At 58.0% G+C, this 19,846-nt stretch overlaps 1 protein-coding gene across 1 annotated transcript; it reads right to left on the bottom strand.

Annotated features, from left to right (window-relative positions):
* Nucleotides 1–528: 528 nt before the first annotated feature.
* TAS1R2 (taste 1 receptor member 2) lies at nucleotides 529–17,945 on the bottom strand. Its single transcript, XM_081307575.1, has 6 exons — nucleotides 17,155–17,945; nucleotides 14,308–14,608; nucleotides 11,616–12,392; nucleotides 9,566–9,775; nucleotides 2,753–2,876; nucleotides 529–1,883 (listed from the first exon to the last, which is right to left on the bottom strand). The coding sequence occupies exons 1-6, from the start codon at nucleotides 17,343–17,345 to the stop codon at nucleotides 955–957; spliced, it is 2,532 nt and encodes an 843-aa protein (XP_081163701.1). The 5' UTR covers nucleotides 17,346–17,945; the 3' UTR covers nucleotides 529–954.
* Nucleotides 17,946–19,846: the final 1,901 nt, after the last annotated feature.

Here is a 19,846-nt window from a genome sequence, read left to right as displayed (position 1 = left end):
GGGCTCCGTGGGGCAGACCATTGCCCCACGGCACAGCTTCTCCAGGATGCAGCATGCAGACGTGGCCAGGCCACAGCACGCTGGCTCTGTGGCTGCCCAAGGCCTGTGTCCCCCAGGCAGCAGCAGGGCTGTGGGGACATTGGGGGAGGCTGACTTCCTACAGAGGCCAGCATCGCAGGCTGGGCATGGCGCACCCTGGAATCTGGCTATTAGAAGGCCACACGCTCACGCTGTCCCTGATGGTGTCAGGGGTGGGTCAGTTTGCAGAAGGTGATGTTTATTGAGCACCTACAACATTATCTCTGACCCTCAAATGTCCCTCTGAAGGAATGCCTGTTCCCATTTGGAGGTGAGGAAATGAAGGCTCGGGGACAGTAAGTAACTGACCCAAGGTCACGGAGCTGGGTGGGGGCAATGCTGGGACAGAAACCAAGCCCTCAGGGTCCACCTGTCCTTCCTCAGGAAACCTCTGAAAACAGAAAGGAAGACCGCCCATTTTGCCAAGAGAGGTTTATTCCCAGACAATATGAAGCACCCTCTGTGTCCAGCCGTCACCTAGAACATGGAGGCCCGGTCTGGGCTCTTTGGGAAAGGGATTGACACCAGGCAGCACGTGGGGGCTCACACAACCCCAGCCCCCACCAGCACTGGAAGCTCAGCATGACTGAGGGCCAGGGGCCGGAGCCTGCAGGTGCCCAATGCGACCACCAGGTGGCGGCAGTGAGCCGCTAAATCAGACTTTGTCCTTGGAGACCAATAGGTCACCTTGGGTCACGTCTACTAGAAGCAAGTGGCAGCGCCTGACAAATGAAACAGCTCAAGGGGAAGGGACAAAGTGTGGACATATTTAGGCATCCGTCCCCAAGTGGGTAAGCATGGCCAGGCTCAGTGTCCTTCTGAGACCCTGGCCCCGTCTCCCCTCGCCGAGGCCTCATGGCAGACCCAGCGGCAGGGCTAGTCCTTCCTCATGGTGTAGCCCTGGATCATGCTGTTGAAGTAGGCTGTGGTGTTGCGCTCGGGGTAGAAGAGGATCAGGTAGCACTTGGGGCCGAAGTACCCCAGGGTGATGGCCAGGAAGTTGAGCACCGTGACCAAGACGTCCATGATGGTGACCAGCACGCCGTCGTGCACCGACATGAAGGTGCAGAGGGAGACGGAGGAGGTGAAGGAGAAGGTCATGCTGAGGGTGATGAACCTGGCCTCGTTGTAGTTGGTGGGCAGCTCCTTGCCCAGGTAGGCGAAGGTGAAGCCCACCATGGACAGCAGCAGGTCCATGCTGGTGTTGAAGAGCAGCCCGTTGCGGTAGTTGGGGTGGCAGGAGACGATCATGACGTTGTGATCGTCGGGGTCGGAACGGACGGTGGGGTTGGTGCTGGTGCCCAGCATGTTGCCCACCACGATGGCCGTCTTGATGGCCGTCATGAGCGCCACGAAGGCGTAGGGCCCGTGGTAGCGGACCCAGAAGCCGTAGGCCCGCGGGAGGTGGCGGGCCATCTTGAAGACGTACATGATCTGGAAGGAGCGTGCGGTGATGCAGGAGATGCAGACGGTGAAGCAGAGGGTGAAGAAGGCCTGGCGGCACAGGCACCGGAAGGCCGAGGGCGGCCCCACGTACACCCACGTCATGGCGTAGGCCAGCAGCAGCGGCCCCAGCATCAGGAAGCACATGGGGCCCCCAGCCGAGCGCACCATGGGCGTCGGGAAGTGCCACCAGAATATGACCAGGGTGGCCAGCGTGCTGAGGAAGCCCAGGGCGGCCAGCAGGGCCACGATGATGGTGGGCGCCTCGTGCCACTCGAGGAAGGTCAGCCGACGCTGGAAGCAGGAGGTGTCTTTCCTGTGGGACCACGTGGAGCTCGGGCAGGGCTGGCACACGTACTCATCTACAAAAACCCACAACAGCCCCTGTCAGTGCACCCCGCCTCTGGGCCCAGTCCCAGGCCAGAGACAGTCGGGGGCTCCTGCAGGCAGGGTCCACGCCGCTGGCTCTCCCAATGCCCCTGAAACTCCATTCCACAGACGAGGAAACCGAGGCCCAGCCAGGCTACGTAATTTTCCCAAAGCCACACAGCGCAGAAGTTAAAGAAGCAGGATTTGAACCCAGGTCCCCTTGACTCAGAGCCTCCAACTGCAGGTCCTCCTGAGACCCCGCCTCTGGCGGGAGAGAGATCAACCTCCTCAAGAAACCCCTTGGTCAGCACTGTCTCTAGCACTGACGGCTGTGGCAGGCACCTGGGCTGGAAGGCCCCGGAGAGCGGGTGAAAACCAGCCCCTGGGAGGGGAGGGCCCGAGGAACCTTCCAGGAGCTCGGGAGGACGAAGCGAGCTCGCCATCAGTGAAGTCATCACACAAAGATGTTGAGACTCTGAACCGCGCTAACACTTAGTGGTCACAGAGGTGACATTCCCTGGTGTCTCTTGAGAAAGATGCTCATTCCTGCAGTCAGAGAGTGGTGGGCGACCGTCCTTCTGTGGGGAGAGCCGCTCGCCCGCTCACCTGCGCACCATCAAGGGACACTCTCTGCCTGAAACCCCAGCCCGGGCTGTATGCAGGGGGAGCACAGCCCGGCCGCTGGCCCCGAGCCTGCAGGTCTCATGGCTTCTCCCCGCCAGGTAACCAGGAGCCACACAAGGAATCAGACGTGGTCCCTGGCCTTGGGACCCACACCTCCTCAGGGCAGGACAGGGCCAGGCAGGTCTGTTGAAGGGTGGGATGTGGCAGGGGTGGGCCTGCGGCCTGGCGGGGGCTGTACCTGAGGTCTGGTTGCGGAAGGTGCCCGGGGAGCAGTCGATGCACTCGAAGCAGCAAGGGTGGATGCCCACCGGCTTCTTCCTCTGTCCCAGCTCACAGTTCTTAGAGCACATGGACATGGGGACCTGGGGGGGCAAGAGACCCTGAGACCCTTTCCCCACTCGGGGCCTCCATACTCTCCCCAAAGAGTGGGGTGCTCAGGGGAGGGAAGCCTGGCCCTCACTAGCAAAGGGACAGAGCCTGGAGTCGCCGTTAGAACTGTAGCTTTGAAGGACCCTCTTAGTTTTACCTGCCCGAGACCTAGTCCACCTTCCTCTGCTGAAAGCATTCAACTGTTGAGACAGAGACTCTCTGAGGTTTCTGAGAGAACAGGAGGCAATCTGGAGCTGCTGGCAGCCATCTTGTCACAAAGGGGACAAAGTACCCAAGAGATGGAGAGAGTGAGACTCTGGATCCATCCTTGCCTGAAGCCCCACAGTCTACCTCTAGAGTTTTCAATTGTGTGAGCAATAAATTAACTCTTTGCTACCATGATCTTCTGTCACTTGCAACCAAGACTGTCAGTGAGTACGTCCTTCTGGAGGGGCAGGGTTTTCAGGTAGAGAACAACAGGTGGACAAGGACAATCTTCGCTAAGATTTCTAGAACCTAGAAGAATCCAGCACAGAGGAGGCCTCCAAGCCTCACGCATCAAGAGGACGGATCGCGTGGAAAAGAAACGGAAAGAGCGACAAGGTAGGGGAGGGGGACATGACCAGGAAGCTGCAGATGGTGGCAGTCGGCATGTGCGGGCCGAGCTGAGGTTAGGAGGGCCCGTTCTGAACTCATCTGCGACACACCAACAATGTGGGGCGGAGGGAGACAACCAGGGCTGTCAAGTGTGCAAGCAGCCTGCTGGGTTTGGGCTGTGTGAAGATCATTCTGGTGACAAATTAGGAGAGTGTCACAGAGTTCACAGAAGAAGAGCCCAGGGCCCAGCAAGGGGAGTCACCGTGGGACACCGGGCCCCAGCGCCCTCTCTGCTCAACTCTGAAGTCCGGGTCCTCTGAGGTCTCTGTCTTCGTGTTCCACCCCTCCTGTCCTCTCGTGCATGGACATCAGATGACATTTCCAGATTTCTTGTCACCGTCCCTCACACGTCCATCATGAGAAGGGTCCCCTGGTCTTCTCCGCCTGGCACATGACCTCACACGTGCAGGGATGTGTACACCAACACGCACACGCACACACACTCGCACACACACACCCCTCTCGCAGACCGACCACCGGGCAGCATCACCACGTATCCTCTGCCCACTCCTACACTGGACAGCCTCTTCATCCTCTCCCAGGTAACCAAATCCATCCTGCCTCGTGCCCTGGAACCTCGTCCTGTGGTCATTCACTCACTCAGAAAGCCACTGGGCATCAGGAATAGAGCAGTGACTAACGGGGACAAAGATCCTGCTCCAAGGGGACTTAGGGGAACAGAGACCAAAACATGAAGTACGACAGACCATGGTTATAAATACCGTGAAGAAAATCAAACCGTGCAAGGGGGTAGGGAATGTTGGGGAGCAGCCTACGATGTCCAATGTGGCCGGTGACAAAGGCCTCACTGAGCGGGTGATCCTGGAGCAGAGACCTAAAGGGAGAGGGAGCACATCGGGACGCAGGTTGCTGGGAGACTGAGCCCTCATCCCAGGATCCAGGGATGCTGCCACTCCTCCCTCCCCCCCACACCCTTCAGGCTCCCGCACGGTAACCGAGGCTCACGCTGCCAAGACCTGCAAGGTGCCCAGACTCTACAAGAAAGAGCCTCCAGGGAAGCCCAAGGGACATGGGAGGAAATTTTAGCTTACGACCCCACAGTACATAAAACAGTAAAAATAGCCTAACTCCTATCCAAAGAAGCCTAAAATCTCATACTAAAAATATTGACCTCAGTTCCTTTTACCTAGTCCATCTCATCTGGTTTTCACCAAAAAAAAAAAAAAAAAAAAAAAAAAAAAAAAAAATCACAAGGCCTGCTAACTGGCAAAAAAACAGTCTGAAAGGACAATACAGTCATTAGAACTAGACTCAGCTATGACCAATATTTGGAATTATCAGAGAAGGGATTTAAAACAACTGATTAATTGGCTAAGAGCTCTACTTGAAAAAGTGGGCAAAACAAGAAATGATGAGTAATGTTGGTAGAAAAATGGAACTTCTAGGGAAGAATGAAAATGTAATGCTAAAAACAAAAAGACCCAAGAAAAATAACAGAAATATAAAGTGCCTCGGTGGGCTCATCGGTGGGCTTGAAGATCTGTCAACGGAAATTTCCCAAACTGAAAAACAAAGAGAAAAACATAGGGGGTGGGGACCAGAATCTAAGAACCAGGGAACAATTACATCCCAGAAGGAGAAGAGGTAAATAGTACTTGAGGTAATAGTGGCGGAAATTTTTCCAAAATCAATGACAAACACGAAAGCACAGATTCAGGGAGCTCAAGAACACCAAGCAGAATAAATGCCAAAGGAACTACAATGAACACATTATATTCAAACTGCAATAACAAAGACAAAAATCTCAATGGAAGCCAGAGGGGAGAAATACCAACAAATATGGTTACTAGAAGAAAAGAAAGATATTTTATAATAATAAATACATAGTCCATCAAGAAGATACAGCAACTATAAAATAAACATGTATGCCCGCAACAAAAGAGCCCAAAAATACATAAAGCAAAAAAAAAAAATCAGAATTTTGAAGGTATAGACGATTCAGCATATAATATTCAACAATAGGTAATTTCAGTATTCTACTTTCAGTAATTTACAGAACTAATCAGAAGATCAACAATGAAATAAAAAACTTGAACAGCACCATCAATCAACAAAACCCAAAGAACACCTACACCACTCTTCCTAAGAGCAGTGGGATACATAATCTTCTCAAGTGCATGTGGGACTTGTTTGTGTGGGTCAGCTGCCAGTCACTGTAAGAAAATGCCTGAGAAAATCAATTTAGAAGGGAAAATATTTATTTTGGCCCAAGGGTTCAAAGGTTTCAGTCCATGGCCAGCCAACTCCATTATTTATGGGCCTGGGGGTTGAGGGACTAGGACATCATGGCAGAATGATGTGGTGGGGCAAAGCGGCTCATTTACAGGGTGGCCAGGAAGCAAAGAGATGAGAGGAGGGGAGTCCAGAGACAAAGTATACCTTTCAAAGACCCCCAGTGACCCAGGTTTCCCCACTAGGCTCCACCTCCTAAGGTTTCCACCCGCTCCCAGTAGAGTCACCAGCTGGGGACCAAACCTTCCCCACATGAGTCTCTGGGGTCACCCCAGATCCAGCTATGACAGGTCTCCAGGACAGGCTGCATAGCAGGTCACCCAACAACTTTTAATAAATTTAAAAGGATTGAAATTGTGCCAGGTATGTTCTCCAGCCACACCGTAATGAAATCAGAAATCAACAACAGAAGGGAATTTAGAGAATTCAAGACCTTAAGTAACACACCCCTAAACAACAGTGGGTCAAAGTGTTCACAAGGGAAATTAGAAAACACTCTGAGACTAATGAAGATTCAAACACAATCGACCTTCACAAAAAGACGACTACTGTCGGACGGAGTCCACTTACACGAGGTCACTGAGGTAGTCAAACTCAGAGACAGGGAGACAGGGGCGGGGGCCTGGGGGTCCTTCACTGGAAACCCAAAGCTGAGTTTCAGCTTTGCAAGATGAAAAATTTTAGAGGCTGTGGCCCAGACCCATCACTATATTGTACACCTAAAAATGGCTAAGACGATGAATTTGATATGTTTTTACCATAATGAATAATTTCAAAAATTTAAAACAGACCCAATCTTATGGGGAGCCGTGAAAATAATATTTGGAGTAGTTATAAAAATAATATTTTTAAAAAGGTGTCAAATTACTAACATTCACTGGCTTATCATGCAGTTAAATTTACTGCTCTCTGTCACAAGGTAGGCTGCTTGGTCACCTTGACCTGGGAGGTCACCTGGTCCACGGTACCCATCTTCATGCTAACAGGACCTGTGAGTAGGAAGTAGCCAGTACTTTTTTTTTGGTATCAGGGATTGAACTCAGCGCACTCACCCACTGAGCCCCAGCCCCAGCCCTGTTTTGTATTTTATTTACAGTCAGGGTGTCATTAGGTTGCTTAGTGCCTCGGTTTTGCTGAGGCTGGCTTTGAACTTGCGATCCTCCTGCCTCAGTCTCCCTAGCCGCTGGGATGACAGGCGCGTGCCACTGCTCCCGGCACGAGTACTTTTTATTTATGTCCAAGGAAGAGCTGCAGAGGCCAGAGGGTAGGAGAACAACCCTGGAGCTCAGGGGACACCGCTTAGGGTCCAGTGGTCTGGGGAATGCCAGGCATCCTTTCTAAGGTGGGAGACTGGTCACCCCTACCCCCCTGCCATGACAGTAGGGCACTTGGTGAACCGGTTGTTTGGATTTGGGGATGCACAAACTGTTCTTGGAAATAACCTGAAAAAGCTGTCCCCTCTTTACCAGGTGGTTCAGGGGCTCCCGGTTTCAAGGCTCTGTGCCGGCCATTCTGCCCCTTAGGGTGGGACACCAAGCAGATGTGACCATCTGAGCGTGGATGCGGGTTGACGAATCCAACCCCGGAGTCCTGCTGGGCTGTCCCGGACCCTGAGCACCTGACCCCAGGACGCCAGGGGACCATCAGCTTCTCAGGCCTGGGGCGGGGCAGGAACCACAGAAGGAGACGGCGCGAGAGCCGCCGTGGGCACGAGGAAACGCCTCGTGTCGGTGCCTGGGACTCCTGGTGCCTGGGACTCCCGTCCCGGCCTGGGCTCCCTCTCCCCGTGGTCAGCCCAGCCCAATGCCGAACCTTCCCACAGCGGAGACCGACGTTGAACCCCTTGGTGGCCCCGTTCCTGAGGCAGAGAGCTGGCCACTCGCTTCAGGCCCAGGCCACCCTCATCCAGGTGCTCAGACTGAAGGACGTCCTCTCGGGACCCCACACACCTCAGGGGATGGGGTGGCATGCCAAGGCTCAGCAGGCTGCCTTCAGGGTCACGCCTGTGGGTGGGGACACTGCCCTGGGGGGTGAGGTACACACTGAATGAATGGCGGGCGTCCAGGGAGCTGGGTCTTGCAGGCCCTCGGGGAGGAGAGGGCACCCACCACTATTCTCAGGGGCCCATTGTGGACTTGGCACGTCGCCTCCGACCATCCTAGACGGTAGGAGGCAGGATCCCGGGCCCCACAGGGGATGCCCATCACAAGCACCGCAGGGCTCTGCCGTCACTGCCTGGCATTCTGGGGTCCTGTGCCAGTGAATGGCAAGCCCGAGAAAGGAGGAAGTATGAGGGCCCAGAGAGGGGTGGGTGGAAGGGTGGTCTGGAGTCCGGGGCACTCACGGGGAGCCTTGGGGTCACTGCTAAGGCGGAGCCGCAGCAGGTACAGCCCACAAGGACGAGGCGGCTGAGGGCTCAGGCCAGTGATCTAGAAGCTGTGGCACTCACAGGGGACCCGGAAACACAGGGTCAACTCCCACTGACTCCTGGCCAGGGGACAGCAGCCAGCAGGTCAGTGCTGCCCTCTTCCGTCCCTCAGGAGGCCAGGTGGCTCCTCAGAAGGACCTGGAAGATGGAGCTTCACTGGCTCAGGCAGTGTCCATTGGAGGACCTCACTGGGACTGACCGTCCCTCCTCCCTAGTGGACTCTCTCCATCCCCAAGGAGAATATTCTGGGCTTATCTCCTATCTCAGATTTCTGGGGAGACCCAGGCTCATACAGGGGGATGCAGGGGGCTCTGCCTGCTGTGTCCCCCTTGAAGTCCTAACCCCCAGGACCTCAGTAGGTGGCCTGATGGGAAACAGGGTCACCGCAGACACATTAAGTTAAGGACATATGAAAATAGGGTGGTCCCTAACCCTCTATGACTGGTGCCCTTCTACAGAGGGGACATTTGACTTCAGACGCACAGAGGAGAACAGGAGGCCTGGCAAAGGGGAAGAGGAGATGGAGGTGGAGCGTCCACAGGTCAGGTTTGCCAGACAGTGACGGAAGCCTCCAGAAGCCAGGAGGGGCCCGCAGCCTCACGGCCCTGTGCAGGAACCAGCCCAAGACAGCTGAGCTCAGGCTTCCAGCCCAGGACTGTCTGCTTCCGCCCGGTGCTCGCTGCAGCCCCAGGGACCAACAAAGGTCTCCACCTGGCCCACTCCCTCACAGTCCCCCTCAAGAAGCTCAGGAACCAGCAGCCCCAGGCTCCTCTGGAACCAGGGAGAGTGACAAAGGATCTTGGAGATGCGTGTGGGTCCTGGGTCCCCTCCCCAACTCCACCAGGCTGCTCTCTATCTCACGGGCTCCTCTTTTCCAAAGAGGGCAAAACAAAATAGCTGCAGATGGGCAGTCACCAGACACAGTCCAGGGCCCGGCTACCAGGACAAAGCAGGAGACTTCAACCACAGGCTGAGCAGAGTTCTATATACAGGGAAGCTCCACTGGGGACAAGCTGTGTGGGCTTAGGCAAGTCAAGCGACCTCTCTGTGCCTTCAGTGTCCTAACCCATAAATTGGGAAGATGCTAGCCTCCATCCCCTGGGGAACGGCAGGAGAACTGAAGTCCTTGGCGCACACAAGCTCAGTGAAGTTGACTTGGCAGAGGCCCCTGCATCCCCCTGACCACCCAGTTCTCCATCAACAGGGAAGGAAGGACCCAGTTTGTAGGACAGAGACCCCCACCCCACCCACCCACGCTGAATTCTGGGTTCCCTCCTGATAAAAAGGGCCCTGCCACCCCAGCACCAGCGCCCAGGCCACCCACTGGCGGTGCCCGGGGCTGACCGTGTTGTTGTGGGCGTGCCAGGAGATGTTGTGGATGTTCCTGAGCCGCTGCTCCGAGGGGTAGTAGGAGGCGACGCTCGGGAAGGGGTTCAGTGGCAGATCCCACCGCCACTGGATGACTTCCAGGCGCATGGGCACGTCCCCTTGCTGGTCAAAGAAGATCTGGTTGCCCAGGAGGGTGAAGTTGACCTTCCAGATCTTCTCGAGTAGCTGGAGCGGTCAGAGGGAGGGAGAGAGAAGCGAAGCCAGCATCAGTCTGGCCAGTCCCGAGCGAGGGCACCACCCCACCACCGCGGGCTCCACCGACCACCGCGGGCTCCACCGACCACCGCGGGCTCCACCGACCACCGCGGGCTCCACCGACCACCGCGGGCTCCACCCACCACCGCGGGCTCCACCCACCACCGCGGGCTCCACCCACCACCGCGGGCTCCACCCACCACCGCGGGCTCCACCCACCACCGCGGGCTCCACCCACCACCGCGGGCTCCACCCACCACCGCGGGCTCCACCCACCACCGCGGGCTCCACCCACCACCGCGGGCTCCACCCACCACCGCGGGCTCCACCCACCACCGCGGGCTCCACCCACCACCGCGGGCTCCACCCACCACCGCGGGCTCCACCCACCACCGCGGGCTCCACCCACCACCGCGGGCTCCACCCACAACCGCGGGCTCCACCCACAACCGCGGGCTCCACCCACAACCGCGGGCTCCACCCACAACCGCGGGCTCCACCCACAACCGCGGGCTCCACATCTGTAAATCCGGGCAGGAAGTCCTCAGAAAGAAGCCATGTGGGAGGCTCTGGGGTCCGAGAGCTCTGGCCTTGGAATCAGGAGCACTGGGTCCAGACCGCAGCTCTACCACTTGCCCTGAGGCCCCACACCTGTCACTTAACCTCTCGGAACACAAGTCTCCTCTTCTCCAGAGTGGGAGCAGCAGGGCCCTATGGCTTCTGGGCTGTGAGTTGATCTACACTAGGGGCATACAGAGTGCCTGAGAAATAGCACAGACTCCCCTCCCCGGGACGTGCGTCCCTTTCCCCTGTAAGTCACCACGGTCATCCTCAAGAGGCCTAGAGCCCACTGTGTCTCTCACCCACAAAGGCCAGCAGGGGATTGCCCTGCTCCCGGGGTCCTCCCTGCCTCCCCACTCCTTGGGGTCAGCTCTGGTTGTAGTCCCTACACACACCCAGAGACTGGTACTCACTAGAGCATGCTCTGAATGGGGCATCCTCTGGCCTGAATTCCAGTCCTGCCCCTTGTCTTCAATTTTCTGTGTGACTTTGAGCAAGTCACTGAACCTCTTTGGGCTGACCCCAAAACAGCCTCCAGCTGAGATAGCCTACCAATCTGTCTCCTAGATTTTCTCCTCCATAGATGGGATGATCTGTTGGGCTACAGGGGATCCAGGGCTCCCTGCATCTCAGGGTCTGGCAGAGTGAAAGATCCCTAAGCCAGCTGGTCCTAGTGCCCTCCCTTCCCTGCTCAGGGGGTGAGGTCCTGGCTCTGGACCTGTTGAAGAGCAGAGATGTCCAGTAGCAAAGCACAGCACGTGCCTCTCTGACTCCCCTCTCTCTGCTTCCCCGACCCTCGGTAAAACCTTCCACAGGCCGGAAGGCTTCCTGGTGGGCTGTGTGGGTGTGAACGCAGAAAAACACAGACTTAGATTCCAGGTCAGAATCGAGGCCACGCAGAACAGGATGCAGGCCTCAGGGAGCCCATGCGGAGCACAAGCCCTTCCCCAGGCCCTCAACCCTGGAGACCCTGCAGGGGACACTGAAGCGCCCCCTGCCCCTGGGACTCATTCCAGCAAATTCTGCCTGAATCTCCAAGGACAGACTGACTCTCTTGGGTGGCAACTGATTTTAAAAGGAATTTTGCTTGGGTACCAGGAAGTACTCGGGTTCTATGCATCCGGAGCCTAGTGATGCCCGTGGCCTCTCGCACCCCTTTGCCCAGTGCCCCGGGAGGCAGGGCAGCCTGGCACGGAGGCAGGCAGCGCCCCGTGGCAGAGTGGAGTCTGTCCTGCCCCTCGGGCCTCACCCGCCAGGGGTAGACCACCTCCTTGGCACAGTGGGTCTGGGTGCAGCCCAGGAGGCTGTGCAGGGCGTGGGCCACGGCGTAGACGGCCGAGTACACGCTGTAGACCACGCGCTCCCCGGAGCTGGTGAGGATGGTGTTGAAGGACTCGGTGATGTTCAAGCAGGCGTCGCACTCCTGGTTGCAGGTGGCCCACGAGCTGGTCATGTTGGGGGGCGGCGGTCCGTCCTGAGCGCGGCGCACGCGGAACTCGCTGAAGCCCAGCATGGGCACCTTCTGGGTGGTGATGCCCAGGAAGGTGCCTGTGTGGCGCAGCTCGGTGAGGTTGTACAGGACAGGGTCGATGGCCCAGGACTCGGAGGCGATCCACACGGTGTCGGTGATGTTCCAGTGCAGCACCTGGTCGAAGAAGACGTGCAGGGCCAGCTCGGGGGAGAACACCACCACGACGCGCGCCGTCGTCTGCTTCAGCTTGAGCAGGATGCGGCTCAGGTGTGCCTGCTGGTCGGGCGTCAGCGTCTGGTCGGGCTCGGGCATGGGCAGCACCTCCTGGAAGGCGATGCAGATGTCGCTGCCCTCTGCCAGCCGGTCACCCAGCCGCTGGCTGTTGTCCCGGCCATAGTCGTCGTTGCTCACCAGCACCACGATCCAGTTCCAGCCAAAGTGGAGCATCAGCTGCACCATGGCTTCGATGTGGTGGCTGGCGCTGGGCACCGTGCGCAGCATGGCCGGGTAGCGCTGCTTGTCACGCAGCTGGTCAGAGATGGCGCTGTAGGTGATCTGCCGGAGAGAGGGGCCCTTGGCATGAGTGAGGTGCCCACGGGGAAGGGGGTCCACGTGCCGTCATCACCTTGGTGACATTTGGGGAACACGTGCTGCAAGCCACTCCAGGGCTGGGCAGTCACATCAGCACTGTCAGGGTCGTCCTGCAGTCACACGTAAGCACCTACTGTGTGCTGCACAGGCTAGGTACTTTACATCAGCAGCCTCATGATGATATCATTGCAATAGCACTTATTGAGCACCTCCTGTGTGCCGCACCGGCTAGGTGACACTCACCATCATCATCACAGTCAGCAGCAGACAAACACTTGGCTAGGCATTGTTATCCTCCCCACCACCCAGCAACATTTCCTGAGTACCTACTGTGTGTCCCTGAGCACCTCTGTCATCAGCAGGCCCGTCCACAGGTCCCCTCTCTTCCCCTGACCTCCCTCTCCTCACTCTTGACTTTGTCCCTGATGCGTCTTCTGCTCCCTTTGTGTTGCTGGCTTTCCCATCTGCCATCCTTCCTGGGGTGACCCCACACCACCCGGTGGCGGCAAACACTGTTTCCACACCAACACTCCTGGCATCCACCAGGCTCAGGCCTCTCAAAACCTCAAACCGACCTCTCAAACCTCACGCGCCCTGACTGCGCTGAAATCCCACGAGGGACCTGCCACCCCACCACCCCCAGGCCCAGTCGGGCCATCGACATCCCCAGCCTGGATTTCCACCTGGTCCTCCCGCCTCCCCCCTCGCAGCCCGGCTGACCCCACGCACACAGGCCATCACACTGATGCTCGGTGCAGAGACCCTCAAGCCTCCTGGCGTCACTCGGGAAAAGCCAGAGGCCTTCAGTGGCCCCCAAGGGGCCCATCGTGTGCCCAGCCCCTGCCTCCCTGACTTCTCCTTGTCCCCCACGGGGTCCCGGTCACCCAGTTCTGTCCTCACAGTAGGGGGCTCAGGGTCTGGGCAGCTGCTTGTTCCTGGCAGGTGCTTCTCCCAGGTGCCCTGAGCCCCTCCCTGTTGAAGCCTGCACCCTCCCTGCACCCCGTCTCCCCCTCTGCCCCTGCCTCCCGCCCCACTGCTCAACTTCACCCTTTATCTGCTGAGCGACACGCCTTGGAACATTCTGGAGCACCGATTATTTCACCTGTTGTCTCCCTCCCACTAGAAGACAGACCCCAAAAGGACAGTGGCCTTTGCTTCTTTGGTTCCCGGCTGTATCCCCAGCACCTGCTACAGTAGGCGCTCAAGAAATAGTTGTTCCCTGAATGACAGGCTGGCTTCAGTCCTGGACTAGATGCTTCCCACACAAACATGAACACTTCCTGAGCACCTACTAAGTGTCAAGACCCTGAGTCAGGTGCTTTTACTTGGTAAAAACTACAGCAACGATTCCAGTTGTTGTAACAACCTACTGAGTGCCAAGCCTTATGCCAGCTGCTCTCTGATGAGTAGACACTCTAAACCAGTACTGGGCTGGGCACTTTCAATCATGATGACGATGACAGTCTTAACAGTGGTGACGCTAATGGCACTTTCCTGAGGACCCCCCATGGGGCAGATCTTGTGCTGGGCACTTTCACAGAACATTGAGTACCTTCCGAGCGTTCATTCCTGAGCTCTACATAATAACCATAGCATTACTGACCACCTACTATGCGCTGGAAACTCTTGCGGGTCAGACTTCACTCTGCAGACAGGCCTCTCACTTTACAGGTGGGGAAACAGGCTCAGAAGGGCTCAGGGGTCTGCCCAGGCCGCACAGCAGCTGAGACTCGGCCAAGATGCACCCCAGGCCCGTCGGCCTCCAAAGCCTGGGCGGCCTCCCCCAGGCTGGGTCTGGTGGGGGAGGGTTCTGAGCCTCCTGGGTCACCACCTTTCTGTCCCCTGCCCCACCCCTTCCCCCAGGGTCCGGCAGCCTCACCTGTGGAAGGAGAAAGAGGGAGAGGAAGTTGGCCACCGTCTTGGTGGACTCGGAGTTGTCAGGGCCAATGACAGCCACCACGCGGGGCACGTAGTCGCTGTAGTCCTCGAGGATGGGCAGGAAGTAGTCCTCCTGCGCCAGGAAGTAGAGCACAGGCTGCACGTTGTTGGAGAGGTAGCAGATGTCCACTATCTCGTAGCCCAGCAGCAGGCCGGGCAGCAGGCTGCTGTGGTTGTTGATCTCCTCCACCGCGAAACGCATGGCCTGCATCAGGTTGTAGCCCAGCACCTTCAGGTCGTACCTGGGGGCCACGGCCAGGTGAGGTGGAGCGGGCCGAGCAAGGAGGGGAGAAGAGCAGAGGGAGAGCCAGCCCTCCTCCCCCCACGAGAAAGCCAAGCCCCAACCAAGAGGAGCCGCTCCGGAAAGTTCTGGCACAGTCCTGCCACCATACCATATCCCAGGGTCACTCTTGTCCCTGTGACCACCACACTGAGATCCCTGTAGCCACCCTCACTAACACTCCGTCACCCACAGACAACTCCATTATCTACTGTCACCATCATCACCCCATACATGTAATGGCCACCATTGTCACCATCACCACCATCACCATCACCACCATCACCACCATCACCATGACCACCAACACCATCACCACCATCACCACCACCACCACCATCACCACCATCACCACCACCATCACCACCACCACCACCATCACCACCATCACCACCACCATCACCACCATCACCACCACCATCACCACCATCACCACCATCACCACCATCACCATGACCACCAACACCATCACCACCATCACCATTACTACCACCATCACCACCACCAACACCAACACCATCGCCACCATCACCACCATCACCATGACCACCATGACCACCATCACCACCACCATCAACACCATCACCATCACCATGACCACCATCACCACCACCATCAACACCATCACCATCACCATGACCACCATGACCACCACCATCAACACCATCACCATCACCATGACCACCATCACCACCATCACCACTAACACCATCACCATCACCATGACCACCATCACCACCACCATCAACACCATCACCATCACCATCACCATGACCACCATCACCACCATCACCACCAACACCATCACCATCACCATGACCACCATCACCACCACCATCAACACCATCACCATCACCATGACCACCATGACCACCACCATCAACACCATCACCATCACCATGACCACCATCACCACCATCACCACTAACACCATCACCATCACCATGACCACCATCACCACCACCATCAACACCATCACCATCACCATCACCATGACCACCATCACCACCACCATCACCACCATCACCACCAACACCATCACCATCACCATGACCACCATCACCACCACCATCAACACCATCACCATCACCATGACCACCATCACCACCATCACCACCACCACCATCACCATCACCACCACCATCACCACCACCACCATCACCACCATCACCACCACCACCATCACCACCATCACCGCCACCATCACCACCATCACCATCACCACCATCACCACCATCACCATGACCACCATCGCCACCACCACCACCAACACCATCACCATCACCATGACCACCATCACCACCATCACCACCACCACCATCACCACCATCACCATCACCATGACCACCATCACCACCACCATCACCACCATCGTCACCATCGCCACCATCACCACCATCACCATGACCACCATCACCACCACCACCACCACCATCACCACCATCACCACCACCACCACCACCATCACCACCATCACCATCACCACCATCACCATCACCATGACCACCATCACCACCACCACCACCACCATCACCACCATCACCACCACCACCATCACCATCACCATGACCACCATCACCACCACCACCACCATCACCATCACCATCGCCACCACCACCACCATCACCATCATCACCACCACCACTACCACTGTCACCATCACTACCACTGTCGCCCTCACCACCAGCACCAGCCCCACAATGCCCCTCCACCAGCACCACGGCATCAACAGCATCAGTCTCACCACCCACGCCTGCCACCAGCCTCGCCGTCACTAGACTGCCCTTCACGTCACAGCATCAGAAGACCCAGCTCCTTGCTCGGTGTCATCACCGGCACCTTCCCTCACCACTCAGTCCAGCCTGTCATCTGGTGCTCTGTCACTGGGGTGCACCTGTGGTCAGCCCTCGGCTGCCTTTCTCCCTGCCCCTCCCCTCTGCCTCCTGGAGCGCTCCCCTTCTGTGGCAGGGTCACTATGTCATCCCAGGCTGGCTCCAGCGTCTGGCCTCATGCTGGCAGGAAGATGTCCCCCCAATGTCCCATTGGACTGTCATCCCAAGGGGCTCATGGAGGAGGAGCGGAGGAGACCCCCTGCAGCCCTGGAAGCCCCCCTGCCCCCCTGGAACACGCAGGCCTCTCGTCCACCTGAGAACCCGCTGAGGAGACCACATCTGCCTCCCAAGGGCAGGCCCCGTCTGACCAGCCTGTGTGGCCTCCCTGGCATCCCCCATTGCCAAGGTGGGAAGAACGGGTCTCTAGGACCCCTCTAAGCTCCAGCGTCCTGTAACGCCACAGACAGACGTGACATTGGGAGGACCCAGGTCTCAGGGTCACAAAACGCCTTCGTCAGAGATTCAGTTATGTGGACTGTGCATGGCCTCCCCGGGCACCTGCAGGCTGGACCCAGACGAGGGGGCCTGAGACGAGCGCCCTAAGGCCTCGCCCTGGCCCAGCCCTGGCTCCCCACCCAACGCCGGCCACCCCGCCCAGCCTCCCACCAAGACTTACTCCTCGCAATTGGGCACCTGCAGGACGTTGAGATGGGCAGGGCCTTTCATGTTGGCATGGAGGGTGAAGAGGCCACCCAGCAGGTAGTCCCCAGCCAGATAGAACTCTGAGTTCTCACTGGTCTGGGTCGGCCCGGCCAGGACCTGCAGCAAGAAGATTAGGGAGGGGAACGTCCTCCCCCGGCGCCCCATGGCCCTGAAGTGACAGTGTCGGGAGGAGGCTCTGCCTCCCTGGGGAGCCGGAGGCTAGACCCAGGACATTTGCACAGACATTTACATAGCGACGCGACGGTCCTGCTGCTGACCGTGGGGCACCAGGACAGGTGGGGGGCTTCAAGGGCTCTGGGACAGGAGAGGAGACCAGAACTAGGGAGTCCTTCCTGAGAGCACAGGGTGGCCTGGGAGAGGACCCCATTTGGAGGGAGAAGACCCTATGACCTGGCCACACCCTCACTCCTGCCACTTGGCTGGGAACAAGTTTCTTCTCCCTGACGTTCAACATTTCAAAAGTTAAGGGCCCCAGCACTCCCAAGAGATGGGACAGGTGCCAAAAGACCCCAAGAGCCCAGCCAGACCAGGCCTGGCACAGGACCTGGCCCACGGGGTGCTCCAGTGGCCTGCGTCAGCAAGAGCCAGGCATCAGGACAGCCTGCCGCCCCATCTCCTTCAGTGCTCCCAACAGCTAGGCTGTCCCCACCCCCACTCAGATGAGGACACTCAGGTGCCGAGGAGCTGGAACTCAGCAGGGGTGGGGCTCGGGCCACGCAGTGTGACTCCATGGCAGGTCACCCGCCTGCCCCCCACCCCAGCTCTGTGATGAGGCTCTCCGAGTGCCCACCAGGACTCGGATGGAGGAGACGCCACCAGGGGACACAGAAGGCCTGTCCACACGGCCAGGACAGGGCCTGGAAGAGCCTCAGGGGGCAAATCAAACTGCTCAGAGCTGACCCTGGCATTCACCTGCTGTGGGGTCCAAGGTGCTGACCGGAGAGGGGCTCCAAGATATGAAGAGGTGACAGAAACAGGTGACAGGTGACCTCTGTTGAGCTCCCCCTCCTCCAAGACACTGCCCCACACCTGTTCAAGGATCCGCTGGGCAGCAAAGCCCTCACCTGCATGTGACCAGGACCTGCTACCAGCCTCGCCTTGCAGCCCGTTCCTGCTGGGAACCCCGAGGCAGCACGACTCTGACGGCTTTTATTTGACATCAGCCTGGCTGTGTGACCAAAGGCAGGCTGGTTAACCTCTCTGAGGCTCTGTTTCCTCCCCATGGAAATAAGGATCATGACTCGTCTCATGGGATGGTGGCGTGGGAATTAAATAAAACAGCATCTGCAAACAGCAGGGCGCAGAGCAGGCCCCGGAGAAAGGGGAGACGGCCAAAGTGCTAGGTTGTCCCTTCTTGTAACAAAACGGACAGCCACCAGGGACACCCCTGGCTCCTTCCCCAGCTGAGTGTCCCTCTGTGCCCCCAAAGTGTCTCAAAGTTGCCCTGAGGAAGTGGGGTGTCTTCAGCAGCTCCAGAGCGGGGGCACCCCCTCCTGGCCAATGTCCTCGAGGTGACACCGTGGGCATTTGAAATCAGTAGCAGTGGCGACCGCGCCTGGGACCCCAGCGAGTCGGGAGGCGGAGGCAGGAGGATCGCAAGCTCCAGGCAGCCTGGCCAACCCGCGAGAGCCCATCTCAAAATAAAAACCCACAGGATCGGGAGCTGGAGCTTGGTGGGTTCAATCCCTGTCACCGAGAAAAACACAGAAAACCAGCCAGCGAGGCCTGGACTCAGGGTTCCCTGGTGATCTGGGGCCCGTCCTTGACCCTGGGCCCACGTAAACCTGTGCTCCCACCAGGAGGAGGACCGTGCTGCCTTCCCCCACTCGGTGCCCCCTCAAGACAGGTGTTGGAGGAGGATCGGCTCCTGGCACAGCCACAGGGAGGCGCCATGACCGCACGTGACATCTGTGAGGACACAGGAGCTGGGGGTCTTGGGATGCTCTGGAGCTGAGGACACCATCGGTGCAGTGGGCTGGACTGGCCATGACATGAGAGCCAGGGACACACAAGGGACAGACCTCAGGGCCCCTGCAGGGCGGCCCAGGTGGGCAGGCGCCCCGAGGGCATGTCAAGTCAGAGCTGAGGCCGCTGCAGAGACGCTCACTCCCCTCACACAGACAGAGACGAGGCCCAGGGAGCAGGCGGACTTCCCCTGGGTCCACCAGGCCAATCAAAAGTGCCCCTGAGGTGGGGTGAGGAGGAGGATGGCACCGGCCAGTAGAGAGCTCCTCAGGGGAGCTTCAGTGTCCAGTGACCGTGATGAGCTCACGGTGTTTCTCTGGTGACGCATCTTGAGGGCTCCCCACCTGCCAGCTCCTGTGCTGAGCATGGCTCCGCTCTGTCACCTTAGGCTCTTCTACCTTTCAAGGTATGACCACTACCTTCCCATCCTGCAGAAGAGGAGACTGAGGTTCAGAGAGGGGCACTGACTCGGTCAAAGCGACCAGTTATAGGGACTGAAGCTGCCCAAGGCTGTAATGGGACCCTACAGGATCCGCGGGGACTGAGGGGTTCCCATAAAGAGGAACAATGGGGTTCCCCTGAGCAGGCTGTCAGCAGAGACAGATGCTCTCTCTGAGCACTGGATGAGGCCCCGCACCTGGCTTCTGGTCCAGCTCTGCCCCCATCCCAGGGCGACAGAG

This window comes from Spermophilus citellus, assembly GCF_964194105.1.
Source record: "Spermophilus citellus genome assembly, chromosome: 9".
Classification (NCBI taxonomy): domain Eukaryota; kingdom Metazoa; phylum Chordata; class Mammalia; order Rodentia; family Sciuridae; genus Spermophilus; species Spermophilus citellus.
The sequence above is the reverse complement of the archived record's forward strand: the minus strand, read 5'-3'. Positions and strand labels throughout refer to the sequence as shown.

Excerpts from the sequence above, each read along its gene's own strand:
- TAS1R2 (XM_081307575.1), bottom strand. The coding sequence starts at position 17,345 with ATGGGGCGCCGGGGGAGGACGTTCCCCTCCCTAATCTTCTTGCTGCAG. Across the intron at positions 14,609-17,154 it reads CAGGTGCCCAATTGCGAGGA|GTACGACCTGAAGGTGCTGG; the intron begins GTAAGTCTTGGT and ends CGTGGCCCCCAG. Across the intron at positions 12,393-14,307 it reads CCCTCTTTCTCCTTCCACAG|ATCACCTACAGCGCCATCTC; the intron begins GTGAGGCTGCCG and ends TCTCTCCGGCAG.